This window comes from Gymnoscopelus microlampas, assembly GCF_963454915.1.
Source record: "Gymnoscopelus microlampas genome assembly, chromosome: 14".
Taxonomy (NCBI): Eukaryota; Metazoa; Chordata; class Actinopteri; order Myctophiformes; family Myctophidae; genus Gymnoscopelus; species Gymnoscopelus microlampas.
In genome coordinates this window covers 22376188-22391161 of record NC_139951.1, presented here as the reverse complement: position 1 = coordinate 22391161, position 14974 = coordinate 22376188, and the positions used below count along the sequence as shown (strand labels likewise).

The following is a 14974-nucleotide window of genomic DNA, read 5'->3' as shown; positions in this document are numbered from 1 at the left end:
TTTTTATAGTTGTTGTTGTTGTTGTTGTTGCTGTTGTTGTTGTTGCTGTTAGGATGGAAATGGAAGCATGCATGCATGTGACTCCATCATGGGTAAAGTGCAGTGTTGTTATGTTTGCAGTGTTCATTGTGTGTGGAGGACCAGAGGACATCGTGGAACTGAAGAAAGGAGCTGTGGGTGCAGAAAATGAAGTCATCTTCATCCTCATTGACCTTTACAAGTAAATGCACTCATCCACTCATCCATCACTCTCTTAAGCCGTTTTTCCATTACAGCTTATATTCTCCTTCACCTCCATCAGTCCTATACACGTATGCATGCGTATGCACATGTAGTAAAACAACCACCAAACATGTGCACTGCTGATATGCGCCTGTGTGGTCATTGAGCACATCGTTGCTGTCGGGCCGAAACCTAAGTACACTTGTAGGTTTTTGACTGTGGGGACCGCGGGACAATCATTCGTTAAGAAGTAGGCGTTTCTTTGCGAACAAAGGGTGTGTCCTTCGAATGTGGGCGTTTCACTATTTATTTAGCCGCCAAAAATGGTGTGGCATTGATTTGCTCTCGCTTCCCAAGTTCCCCTCTGCAGGTGCGAACAGACGGTTCCTTTGCTCTGGAGGGAGGTGCGGTCCCACACACACACACACACAAACACACACACTCACACACACACACACACACACACAAAATGGCACACGTCTATGTGTGAGTGGGCCCTTGGACATACAAGGTTTCCACCCGACAGGTACGACAAAAACCTTCAATGTGTCTGATACAATTTCTCCCTCCAGTGATAAATACTACACCAACAAGACGTCCATCGCAGCCATGAGGAACGTGTTGGTGCTGACTATGCCAGACAATAGGAACTACACTGCTCTGGCAGCAGACAACATCACGGTGGGTCCTGCTGTCAAATCATGCTGTGCTGGGAGGGGAAAAATGTGTCAGTCTGGGGTGTAGATATGCAGTCTTCACATCCATTGATCTTTTACACTCAAGTGGTAGCGCTCTCTCTCTCTCTCTCTCTCTCTCTCTTGCCCTCCCTAATTCCCCAAATATGTATTTATCCCACAGTCTTATAGCCATTGCTACTTAATAATGACTTAGCTGGTACAGCGTTTTGCTCAAGGGTACTTCAAACGGGGACACAAGGTCTGTTGGGTGGGGATTAACCCACACACACACACACACACACACACACACACACACACACACACACACACACACACACACACACACACACACACACACACACACACACACACACACACACACACACTGTATACTGTCTATCTGTCTCTCTCTGTCTCTGCTTCTCACTTTCTCCTGGCCATCTTTCCCTCTCTCACTGTGTGCAGATGAACGACTACACAGCAGCGTACCATGACTCTGCCCTGCTTCTCGGTGAGGTGATGAGGAAGATCCGGAGCAGTGAGGCTGACCTGGAACACATGGAGGCCATCGACATCAACTACTTTAAGAACATATCATTCAACGGTAAACAATCGAATCCTCAGTGTTAATTTAACTCTGAGCGTGTACAAATGTAACCAAATGGACAGGAGACGTACAGATTACACACCCAGAGTTACAAATGAATACACAGTAACATCAGCAAACACCAAAATTAACAGTAACAACCTTGTTGTGTAGAGAGAGAGAATGTAAACAGAATAAAGAGACGGACACACACACACACACACACACACACACACACACACACACACACACACACACACACACACACACACACACACACACACACACACACACACACGGCCAAAGAGAGAATAATCGCAATCTGTTCAGGATCTTTTGTTGTAATTGTGTTCAGGTACTGCTGGCACCTACAAGTTGGACCAGCATGGAGACAGAGACGTGATCTTCTCAGTTATTTTCACCACAAATAAATACGAGGTGAGCTCATTTATGATGCTATTGATCCAAACAGTGTTCAGAACATCAGCTGACTTTCTGGGAATGCTTGAGGATGAGGATTATTATATTTATTGAATTATTGGAGAGTTATTATTATTATTATTTTCCTACGCCAGTGATTTCCAATGGTGTAGAGGGTCAGGTGTATGCTGGTTTTCATTCCAACTCTACTCTACAACCTTCCCTGGTTATCTCCGCCAGGCTGAAGGCAGAGATTAGCCCTATTTATTATAGAGAATGCCATACATCATGAACGCAACATCCAATCAACCTCAAATTGGAATCGAATGTTGACGGGAATAGAAATGTATATCTCTGCTGTCCGGCAAAAACCAGCTAACTCCAAAATGTTCATTTTTCAGGAAATGAAAAAAAGTGGAGTTAGGAAGTTTTATTCATCATTGATAAGAACAGCTGAATGGACCTCCAAGCTCACAATGAGGTTGGAGGTCAAAAGGGGGTGGAGCCTGGAGTCAGCTAAACCAGCTAACTGGTTTAGCAAAAGTTTGAGGATCCAATGGAGTTAGCTGGTTTTGTCAGAGGCGCTTTTTAATGCTTTTCATTGGTTCAATTTTCTTTTTACCAACACACAGACGTAAAGGGTGTTCAATGGCTCTGATTTATGGAAAAAAATGCAAACGTCAAAATGGAGTTTTGTTCAGCTGGTTTCTGCCGGACAGCAACGATATGTAATTAAAATTAAATCTCAATGTATAATTCATTGTATTACTTAACTCCATACCTGAATACCATTAATGCATACGTGCATTCTTGTTGGAAATTAAAATAAAAGGCTTTTAGTGTGTCTGACAGAGTTTACACAATGTTATTGAGGGCATAACTGTCAGATTTGAGAAAATGGGTTGTACCAAAAGCCTGTTCCTTCTCATGATTGCTAGTTGAGATATTTCTCTACAAATATATCTATTTCAAAGGAATTATTAAAAACAAAAATTTTAAATCACATTTGAAACATGTTTTGTCCCTTATCTCAAGAATCATATTCTGTTTCATTCTGCTTTATTTTGAATCATTCCTCTCATATTTGTTCTTCAGTATGAAACACTATTTACTTTCAACACCGAAGACAACGTTACAAGCATGGTATCTAACAACCCTTCCTTCATCTGGGGGAGCCACCTTCCCCATGCCAAACCATACAAGGGTACAGGTTACACGCACGCACGCACGCACGCACGCACGCACGCACACGCACGCACACACACACACACACACACACACACACACGGTGAGCCACACTTCTCGTCAAGCTGCCATCATTAACTAATGCCCTCATTGACAGAAGATAAGAAAGATATCTGTGATCACTGACTCCACAGTAAAGTGTTTTGAGATCAGACTCCAGATTACAAAACATATTTAGTAATCTCTGGATTGAACTGGGAAATGTTTCAATTACTGGACAGATAATTGGTTTGGAATGTTGGGAGATACACACATTGCCATGTCGACAACCAAAGGAAAGACTGCAATATTATCACCACACCACCTCAGCTATGATCCTTTAATTCTCATAGTATTATTTTAACACTTACCACCACTACAGTTGATGGAAATCAGTCTCTCTTTTCAAAAGTGACCTTGGGTAAAATTCACTAGATGGACAGTCCAGAACGCAAAGATTGAGACAGGGCTGCTCTTTGAAAGGCTGGGAGATGTTGCAAATGTAGTCCTTCCTGCATGTTCTGGAGGGGCTCCATCTTGTACTTATCTGAACTGTGGTCTGACTCGGCTGCCCCTGTTCCATATCAGAATGGTAGGTCCGGGGTTAGGATTAAGTCTGCGAGGTTAGTCCCTCAGGGTTAATTTAACTCCGAAAACAAATGAACACTTTCTGCATAGTGAGGCTTTGGGTCTTATTTTTGCCGATGCCTTACCCATTATCCCTAAACGTCTTTTACCATTTTTTACTATTTTTAAAACATTTGAAAATAATTCAACTAGACGATGTACATCGACACGTTGTGAGCTTGTAGACTGGCTATTTGAACTATTTATATCTTAACATGAGTCAGTGTGTTTTCTGTGGCTCCACCAGGCCTGGAACAGCATGACATCATCGTCCTTGTGTTGGCGCTTGCTGTGGTAGTGGTGGCCACCATCGCCTTCATCTTCTACAGGTCAGTAACTACAGCATATACCCTTTATTATCATGTGAGTGGTAACAAAGAAGGTGGCGCAGCTATCACCCTTGTGCCTTTGAGCATGGTACTAGAAATCCTCACATTTGGAAATGTCACCAAAGTGGGTATTCTGATTATTTATCTTTACTGAGACTAAGGATGAAAGCCACAACGGAGACAGCATATACAGTAAATTGTCTATTTAGGTACATTTTTACACCCAGATTTAAAATAACATCTTTCTGAGGAGGTCAGGCACAGGAGAGAGGCCTCTGGCGGGCTTTGATCCCAGGCAAGGAAGAAGCACATGTGTGCACTTCATCATCCAGAGCACAATCAGTTTATGTCTTTGAATGAAGCCTGAAAGTTCTGTTGATCTCTTCATGCAGACAGAACCGGAGAGACCGTTTGATGAGGAAGCGATGGTCTCACATCCCCGCTGGCAGCATCACACTGCTGGAGCAAAATGAACGCAACGTCATCAATCTCAAGGTATAAAAGTGTCAAAGTCACAATACCAGTTACTTTTACTGGTAAAATAACCTTGCACGTTTCAATAGTACATTAGGAGGAGAGTGCAAAAGACTCATGTCAGGAACCATTCGATATTTATAATGAGGGATCACTTGGAGGAACTTGAGTGTATAGGAAAAGGATGTGAATGAAAACTAGTTGTTTAAGCATGCACCGAATCATCTCTATGGGTTTCCCATTGTTTAACTCACACAATGAAAGAAAAACTGAGAATTTGAGAAGATTTGATCTTTTAAATTAAGTGTTCCGTCCTCCCTCACCAGATTGACGATGAAAGGAAAAACAAGAGCTACAAGATCCGACGTGGACTCTACGATAAAAAGGTAAATGTATAAAACCTCCTCTTGTACTTTCAACAGGTACGTGATAATGTGTCTTTATATTGCCCAACAACTTGCAGCACACATAAGGTTTTCTTTTCATTCCAAACAAACTCTAGAGTACACAATCTGATTTCACTAATTGCACTAATTAGCTTCAAGGGGAGTAATTAACTATGCTAATTAGTAAAATCACCTGAGGTAATGCGCCACTAGCCCAGTGATCACAGAGACAATATAGACCTGTTCATTTTAAATGATACCGTTGAGTTTGTGTGATACTGTTGTCATGGTTACAGATTGTGATTCTGAAGGAGCTGAGGCACTCAGATGGAAGTTTCAATGAGAGCCAGAGGATAGAGCTAAACTCGGTAAGATGACACGCACGCACGCACGCACGCACGCACGCACGCACGCACGCACGCACGCACGCACGCACGCACACACACACACACACACACACACACATTGTCTGTAGTAATGTGATTTTCATGGCATCTTTTCTTTTAAAATGCAGCAGCAAATTAATCTGTGCTTTCCTAACAAGCTCAGTGCTTAATGAGTCTTCCAGTTTAGTAGACCCTGTATTGTGAATTTGTACTTTCACTGTTGTTCTCATGTCTTACTAAATAAAGTACATCAATTCCTGTTAATAAATCAATTAAAGCAAGTGTTATAAATTGACGCAAGTAAAACAAGACATCACATAATCAAATGTTACATAGTGCGCCTAAGTCCATATATTAATGAAAATATGTATTTTTTTTTTTTTTTATCTCTGCAGCTCCTGGCCATTGACTATTACAACGTGACTAAGTTTTACGGCACCGTCAAGTTTGACGAAGGGGTGTTTGGAGTGTTTGAGTATGGAGAGAGAGGGTCGCTTCGGGTATGTATGTATGTGCGTGCGTGCGTGTGTGTGTGTGCGTGTGTGTGTGTGTGTGTGTGTGTTTGTGTGTGTGTGTGTGTGTGTCTCAACTGCGGGAGACCAGAGTTTAAATTCTGGGTAGGACATAAAAGTTATGCATTGTAAGGTCAGAGGAAACAGCATAGTAGTGACAAAGTAAATAGAGTGCCAAGAAAACAGTTAAGTTCTACAAAGTAACTAGGGTAGCAGGTAGACATCAAACCTAGCATCTATCTAAATATACTATGTGAATAACATACTTGTTGTACTCTGTGGACAAGCATGAAGCCTACATCTACTGTAACTAAATATCGGCAGCCATTGATCCAGGGCAAAGGATCAGATTCTAAATCCTGGGTCTTCATCTCAACCATTAGTTCTCTCTCTCCTCCCACAGTATGTGCTGAATGATAAAGTCTCATATCCAGAGGGGACCTTCATGGACTGGGAGTTTAAGATCTCTGTTATGTATGACCTTGTCAAAGTAAGACACTGACTCTTTGTTTGTTCATTAGGTTAAGATTCATTAGTGATCACTGATCAGAGATACATGACTTGTGTGTAGTATTTAGGATCTCTATAGAACACATGTACTGTACTGTACCTCTGCAAATCAAATGTTGATAGTACCTTCTCTACCATGTCTCCCTGTGTGCTTTCCTACCGTGTGTCTCAAAAAAGACTGTCGCTGTGTAAATCTCCTATGCAGGGAATGTCCTATCTCCATGCCAGTGACATTGAGGTCCACGGTCGCCTGAAGTCCACTAACTGTGTGGTAGACAACCGCATGGTAGTGAAAATCACCGACTTCGGCTGTAACACTATTCTCAACCCTGCCAGAGGTAAACCCATATATTGTACCTTACAGATCAGATACTTAACGCACAAGTGTGGTCACAACACTTTAGGCATAAACTTAGAAGTTTCTCTACTCATCCGACTATCCAGTCAATGTTTCTTCAATTCCCTTGTCTCCCTCTGAAATAGCATACAGGACATGCAAAACCAAAAATTACCATTTAATCACATCAACCCTAGCATCCATATTCCCGGCATGTCATAATAGGCGAACATCAGCAAAAATAGCAGCACATGGGGGGATTATATCTCCACGCTGGAACATCTTGGAACACCCAGGATGAAGTGGCTAATGTTTCCTGGGAAAGGGAAGTCTGGAGCCTGATTCGCTCTGTTCAGCTGACTTTTTTTTTTTTCACTTCGCTTTCAGTCCGGCCATCTTCCATTTGAGCCTGATTTCCGGACCGAACGTCACCTGTTACGAAGGCACGTCATTGCTGATTAGATAGTGCTCAACGAATCACAGTAGGAAAGGAAGTGACTTGAATTTTACATTGGAAGGCCCTGGTCCCACCCCACCCACAGACCATAACATTGGAAGGCTTAGGTCCCGCCCGCCCACAGACCAATCAGAATCCACGGCTCCTGGGTGTACGAGACCACCCCTTTCATATAGGATTACGGCCAGACTGACAAGCGAGGTGGGAAAAAAAAGAAAAAAAGAAAACACTGAACAGAGCGAGTCAGTCTGGATTCCAGGCTAGAAGTCTGGAGCTCTCTGCTGGAATTGTTGCCCCCGCAAACAGACTCTGGATAAGCGGTTGAAGATGAATGGATGGATAGATGAATGGATGGATGGAAAAAAGACAGGGACCTAGTATAAATAACTGGGGGACTCTGGTCAAAATATATATGGTTTAAGTGGTCAAACCACTTTTTAGCCCTTGTCCGTTATTTCTTTCTGTCATATTCTTTCTCCTTTTATTCATCCCTCCATTCCCCTCTCCTCCTAGACCTGTGGACAGCCCCAGAGCATCTGAGGAGACAGGGAATCTCCCAGAAGGGAGATGTCTACAGCTTTGCCATCATTGCTCAGGAGATCATGCTCAGGAAATGCACCTTCTACTCCGAGTTCTGCTTAGACCGTGCCGGTACATGCATGCGCACACGCACACGCACACACAGGCACACACACGCACACACACAGGCACACACAGGCGCACAAACAGGCACGCACGCGCACACACACACACACACACACACACACACACACACACACACACACACACACACACACACACACACACACACACACACACACACACACACACACACACACAGATATTGTTGCCAGTTTTGTACAGAAATATGTTATCCACTGTGCTTTGTCTTGTAACAGAAAAGTTGTCCATGGTGCAGTATCCAGGCCTCTCATCCTACTTCAGGCCTGACCTCAATTTGGAGACGGCATCAGAGAAAGAATTAGAGGTGAGCTTGGTGATGCATTTTGCATGCGTATTATGTGCCTGTTTCTGAATGTCCTTGTCCATATGTCCTATATCGTAAAAGTACTATCTGCAAATGTCCTCTGCCTGTTTTCTAGGTGTTCATGTTAATAAAACAGTGCTGGGATGAGGACCCAGAAAAAAGGCCTGACTTCAAGAGGGTGGAAATTTGTCTTGGAAAAATATTCAGGTGTTGATCCTCCTACTACTTTTATGACTCAACTGATTTGTACTGTTAGAATAGTTGCAAACATTCTCCGTCCATGTGTCTGTGAACAGCTAATCTCCGGCACCGTTGGACTAATTAGCGTGAAACTTTGCATGCACACTCCCAGTAGGCCAAGGAAGAACCTCTGCCCCAAATGTTTCAAATCGGCCTCATGGTGGCGCTGTAACGGGCCGCTTCAGGTTTTGACCTATAACTCTTGAACCAGGCCATACAAATACATCATCATCAAAATATATTTTTCCCTGTGATCACGATGTATCCTTCCTAAAACTCAGTTCAGGCAGGTGATATAAAAAGTCCTTTTTACTGTTGTCTCCTTGCGTATACTTTCTCCTCTCCTGGCCTCTCCAGTACCCTTCATAACCAGGCCAATGAGAGTTACATGGACAACCTAATCAGACGTCTGCAGATGTACTCTAAGAACTTGGAGCACCTGGTGGAGGAGAGAACGGCTCTGTACAAAGCTGAGAGGGACAGAGCTGACGACCTTAACTTCATGCTACTGCCTCGGTGAGTTTGAAGTAAAGGAAGTCACTGCACACAATGAGACTGGAATGCATGTCTATTTAATTTAGGAGGTTAGCTCCTCAGCTGTGACAGGAACATGCTGTTTGCACTTCTGTGCATGAATACATAGATCAGCTCCAAACCTCATTGAGAGCAGTGATCTTCATGCCAGACTCTGAGTACATTCAGGTCCTTCCACAGACAATACACATTTTCTACGTAATGTAATTGGATGGTTTTATTTCTGATCTATCGTTATTATTATTTTTTTTTACTTTACGTGGTCGTACTCCTGGTACAGTATATGCAAACGGAGAGATAGGAGTCTCAGTCCAATAAAATGGTAATAGCTTCTCATTCAAAGTAATGTGGAGTTGTGTCGCTCAGGTGGTGCAAGACTAACTGTAGGGAATTGGGAATTTGAATAACAACTAAATTGGCAGAACGACTAAATTGGGGTGAAAAGGAAAACAATGTTGTGTGGAGTCATACAGGTATGATCACAGAGACTATATAACGTGTCTGTCTGTCTTTGTCTCTCTAGCCTGGTGGTCAAATCTCTGAAGGAGACGGGCATAGTGGAGCCGGAGTTGTATGACGAGGTGACAGTGTATTTCAGTGACATCGTGGGTTTTACCACTCTGTGCCAGTACAGCACGCCCATGGAGGTGGTGGACATGCTCAACGACATCTACAAAGGCTTTGACGGAATCCTGGACCACCATGATGTCTATAAGGTATGTCTGGAGCCCTAAAGAAAGGAATCACGGGTTGGTAGGTAGATGGTGTGAGGTGTATGGGGGTACCATACCCCCTATACCCCCCCACATAACCCCTACCACCCCACATAACCCCCTACCACCCCACACACCCCTCCCATCTTCACATAAGCACTTCCTAACTGAAACCCCCCCATGGTTAAAAAAAGCTTTTACAATGATTAAATTGTTTGCACACACACACACCTGAGAGACACACACCTAAGACACCTGCCTGGCACACGCACGCACGCGCGCGCGCACGCACGCGCGCGCGCACACACACACACACACACACACACACACACACACACACACACACACACACACACACTCCTCTGTAGGGCAAGACAAAAAATATTTTCAAATAAAATAATAACGTTTGTCTATTAACTGTTAATTACATTGTCTTCATCCTGTACCCACTAGACAAGCCTGTCAATCCAGTCCAGAATCATTCCACTGACCCAGTGTCTTGCTGTCCAAAGTAACCCCATAGTTTTCTTTGAAATCTTCAGTTTTCCCTTGCTGTTTCTATTTGAATCCCTAAGGTGGAAACGATAGGCGATGCCTACATGGTGGCCTCTGGGCTACCAAAGCGGAACGGGAACAGGCATGCAGTAGATATCTGCCACATGGCACTGGACATCCTGGCTTTCATTGGCACCTTCCAGCTAAGACACCTGCCTGGCATACCTGTTTGGATACGTATTGGGGTGCACTCAGGTAAACAGGGCTGTGTACAGAGGGTAGAAGTGTTCAAACTTTGTCCACTGTGGTCAGCTCTCCCCACAGCGCTGGCTCCTTTTATTAAGAAAGGAAGGGATGCTCTGTTTTGCAGTAGCATGAGGATTGGTCTGTTTCTGAGGAGAGAAGACATACTTCTGCATACATACAGACAGCGCTGTCCTAAACAGCAAAACCTCTTTTTTTAATCAGTGGTGGATGAAGTATCCAGGGGGGGGGTTATTTATAGGTTACAGTAGAGACAGACAGGAGAGACATGCAGCAAAGATCACTGGGAATGGGAGTCGAACACACGACGCGCTGTCAGGCTACACTTCAACCTAGGTGCCTGGACCGCTGGACCATGGCCTAGGTCAAGAAGTCTTTTACTTAAGTAAAATTAGGAATACCACAAGTAAAAGGCCTGTATTCAATAAAATAATAAAATAAAAGCTTCAATAAAAGCTCAAAAGTATTGCGATCAAAATATACTTACCAAAGTAAAAGTAATACAAATAAATAATATAAATGTCTTATTTGATTGTGGCACTTAAACATATGAATTAAATAAATCTGGCCTCGACTCAAATGGATTTCTGAGGCTTTGTCCATACAGAGTGTAATCAATATTTCCCCCACCCTTGTTATCTGACTGTATCCTATCTCACACTAATCTGCCCTGATAGTACCTATCGTCATTCGTCTGGCAAACAACTGTGATCAATGGAAAACGTTTTGTTTGTGAGACAAGAAAGAGAAACCAACTAATAATTTGAGCGAGTGTTTTGCAGACGAAGTGCTTTACAAGAAGGTTGTTCTCAGTTGTTGTCATCTTAGCTTGTAAGTAATCATGATTGTAATGTATATTTGGAGAGACTCAGTGTGTGTGTGTGTGTGTGTGTGTGTGTGTGTGTGTGTGTGTGTGTGTGTGTGTGTGTGTGTGTGTGTGTGTGTGTGTGTGTGTGTGTGTGTGTGTGTGTGTGTGTGTGTGTGTGTGTGTGTGTGCGTGCGTGCAGGTCCCTGTGCAGCAGGTGTGGTGGGTATTAAGATGCCTAGATATTGTCTGTTTGGAGACACAATCAACACAACATCTCGTATGGAGTCGACAGGACACCGTAAGGTTACCGTAACTCAACATAAAAAGGGTCTCACGATAAAAACTGATAGATTTGACTTGCGTTGCTCACTAACCTGGTTCGATCCATAACCATAACCCTATAAGATTAATACAATGCATTGTTTTATTCCATCCTATATCCCCCAGCCCTGAGGATCCATGTCAGTCACCCTACTATTAAAATCCTACAAAGGACTGACTGCAAGTTTGAATACGAGATAAGAGGAGAGATCTTTCTGAAGGTAGAGCTCAACCCTGTACCCAAGTCACCTGATTTTTAACCACTTACACCCTCTTCTAGACCAGTGGACCCTTCCATGTCTGTAACTCTGACAGTGTACAAATGGAACCAAATGGACCCATTAGTTATGGGGGTCCACTACTCTTAGATTTAGTAAACCTGAGTTTTTTCCTAATGTTTCCCCCCAAATAAGCTGGAGTTCAAGTGGTTAATGTACAGTATTTATATATACATGAATCATGAATGAATGCGTGCCAATCAATATAAAATGTGTCAATACTAAAGAAAACAAGGAAATACGTTATTGTGTGTGTGCAATGTGCATGTGTGTCACCACAGGGCAAAGGCACAGAGACCACTTACTGGTTGACAGGTGACACGGGTGAGGATTACGACCTCCCAACTCCACCAACGACGTAAGTTACCTCTTATGTCCACCTTAAGCCTAGTTTAAAGTAACAATATAACTTCTGCAGTGGTCAGAGGTGGTATCCCTAATCTTCCATTGAGAAATGTAGACTCTGGTATCGGGTACGACACCTACTGGTTAACAATGTATATAAAGTTGTATGAAGTAGACGCACTGGATCGGACATTAATTTCTAGGAACTATACTAGAGACTAGAAATCACCAGATACCAACAAAGTCAGTTGTGTGTGTATATGACAGGAACTCATTTCTATCCTCCCAACACACATACACACGCACGCACGCACGCACGCACGCACGCACGCACGCACGCACGCACACACACACACACACACACACACACACACACACACACACACACACACACACACACACACACACACACACACACACACACACACACACACACACACACACACACACACACACACACACACACAGGGAAAACTTCCAGCGGCTGCAGCAGGACCTGGCTCAGATGATTCTAGAATGCTTGGAGGAGCGCCCCCTGGAGTCCATGCAGAAGAGGAAGACTCTGTCCATGAGGCAGAGGAAAGTGGAAGCCAAGAACCAGGAAGCGGAGGATGACCCACCAGAGTATCTCCATTTGGCCTCTGTGGAGAACACATTGAGCACTTTCCTTTAGAGTCTAGTTTGGAGCTGTGTCACATGTTAATGCCATGCTTTCCTTTTTGTACAGGAGAGTCAGGAGGTTTGCTCCACTCCACCAAATCACTTCAAAAATACTTTTGAAATGACTTTGAAATACTTTTAACAAAGTATTGGCTTTAGTAGTTAAGCTGAGAAGGCTCTGGCGGAATTTTAACCTCTGCCAAATGGGACTCCAGTGATGGATACTATTTTGTAATGATCTGTGAGACACAGAAAAATGGAAGACATGGATCAACAGGCATGCAGAAACATGATTTTTGCTCATATCAAAAGTAGTATTTAGATTTTATATCAATAAAAATATATATATGAATGCCACTAAGAGATATCCACTTCTTTTCTATAATTCTATATTTGGACAAGGTGTAAACACTACACAATTTTTCTCAAGGGAAGCTCAGAGGTGTAGCAGCCAAGGGCACAATGCAGGTTTGACCTCATGCTTGATGCTGTTGTGTTCCATTACTGCACACACTTTGGACATGCATGTGGCATTGATGTGGTAGTAGTCTCGCGTGGCCAGACTGTTGCCTCCCACAATTTTCAAATGTTTCCGGTCATACAGTCTGGTACTCGGAAGCTCTGATCATCATTGAAATATAAACCGGACGTGAAGCCTCCTCCCCACTTCCGTTTGGTCTTTACAGTCGCGCAAATTTATCCTAATATGAATACAAATCATCTAAGTATTTTTAGCTTGCTGCTTAGCAGAAATGGAAATAAAAAAATAAAAAATGTAAAGATATTTTTTTATTTGGAAGTGCCAGTTTCCTCTCTCGGATTTCGGGAGGTGTAGTTCCAGACTCTATATAGCATTCGGAGATTGTGGAATAGTTGTCTGGCTACGCGAGACTAATGTGGTAGGAATGAGTTTCAGTGGAACAACTAAAACTGGAGAAGATCTGTCAGGATCTGTCTCTTTGTGTTTTCTGTTGTATTGTTCCCTGTTCTCCTTGTACTGTTATTTTGTAGTGTTGTCCTAGTGTTTCCTGTTTTGCCTTGTTGCCGCTTCCTGTCTTGTCTCACCTGTATATGATTGCTTTTGTAGTTCACCTGTGTCCTGTTCAGTCTTAGCCACTCATGTGTTGATTGTAGTGTTGTTTCACCTGTGTCTAGTTAGTCTTTGTGTATTTAATCCGCCCTGTGTTCAATGTTCTCTTGTTTGATTATAGATGTTGTCATGGAATGTCATGCCCTTGTCCGTCATAGTTTGTTGCCAGTCTGATCTTGAGTTTGTGAATAAATGTTCTGAGTGTCAGTACTGCCTCGTGTTCTGCATTTGAGTCCTACCAATACCTATTCGTGACAAGATCACCATGTAGGCCTTGGGACTTGGGCCCAAGCATCACACAAGGCTCAGAATTATGGGGAAAATGTTAATATTTGTTAATATTCATAGCGTTTCTTTATATATACTGTATATATAATATTACACATATCTGCCTAATAAATATACTGTATGTTCACCACACAGTAATTATTCTTTAACACATTAAAGGATTAGGATTTCATAACAGTGAGTGAAAACACCGTGAGACAGTGTACAAATGGAACCAAATGGATGCTTACGAGTCCATTTGGTTCCAATTGTGCATCTGAGTTGCAGACCTGTAAGGATTCATAACCATCAATCATTTAGTTGGGGAATCCTTGGAACCCCCTCATGGTCACCTGGGGGTCCCCGGGCCCCACAATGTGCTGTGCAGGAGGGTAGCACTTTCCAAGATGCTGGAACTACTCCGTCTAGCACTTACAATCATACTGTACCATGTTCAAAGTCACTTAGATCACATCACCTGCTCATTCTGATGAAACTGTACCTGAACCTCTTGGCCCTTTCTGTATACAATACTTTATATACTGAGCTGCAGCCACATTACTCTATTCAGCGGAGTACTGTAGGTTGTTTGCATTAATGAACGGGTGGAGAATAGATAGTAGGAAGAATAGTAGGAAATATGGTGTTTGAACAGCCACCCCTCTCTCTTGGAGTTCCACTGGGATTATTCAGAAAGCTCTGATCATTTTGATTAGATGTCACATAATCAAAAGCAACATGTGTGTCTAAAATGTACGTGGTGCTTTTCATTACATTAGCTGAGTAAATTTCTTTCAGTGTTAGAGGCACGTGTCAAAATGAAT

General features: G+C 42.9%; 1 protein-coding gene across 1 annotated transcript in view; it reads left to right on the top strand.

The window, feature by feature from the left end:
- The window catches only part of gucy2cb (guanylate cyclase 2Cb), a gene marked incomplete at its 5' end in the record, with an annotated part of 16393 nt that extends 3083 nt beyond the window's left edge, over positions 1–13310 (top strand). Inside the window, 22 exons of the mRNA XM_084078248.1 lie at positions 121–220; positions 795–903; positions 1365–1503; positions 1841–1923; positions 3001–3109; positions 4004–4089; positions 4482–4580; positions 4886–4945; positions 5242–5313; positions 5727–5831; positions 6247–6333; positions 6559–6691; positions 7661–7798; positions 8047–8135; positions 8251–8342; positions 8733–8891; positions 9433–9625; positions 10198–10372; positions 11389–11487; positions 11637–11731; positions 12070–12146; positions 12602–13310. Coding sequence (XP_083934374.1) covers positions 121–220; positions 795–903; positions 1365–1503; positions 1841–1923; positions 3001–3109; positions 4004–4089; positions 4482–4580; positions 4886–4945; positions 5242–5313; positions 5727–5831; positions 6247–6333; positions 6559–6691; positions 7661–7798; positions 8047–8135; positions 8251–8342; positions 8733–8891; positions 9433–9625; positions 10198–10372; positions 11389–11487; positions 11637–11731; positions 12070–12146; positions 12602–12806 — 2504 coding nt within the window. The 3' untranslated portion in view covers positions 12807–13310. The remainder of the gene's footprint in view (positions 1–120; positions 221–794; positions 904–1364; positions 1504–1840; positions 1924–3000; positions 3110–4003; positions 4090–4481; positions 4581–4885; positions 4946–5241; positions 5314–5726; positions 5832–6246; positions 6334–6558; positions 6692–7660; positions 7799–8046; positions 8136–8250; positions 8343–8732; positions 8892–9432; positions 9626–10197; positions 10373–11388; positions 11488–11636; positions 11732–12069; positions 12147–12601) is intronic.
- Positions 13311–14974: the final 1664 nt, after the last annotated feature.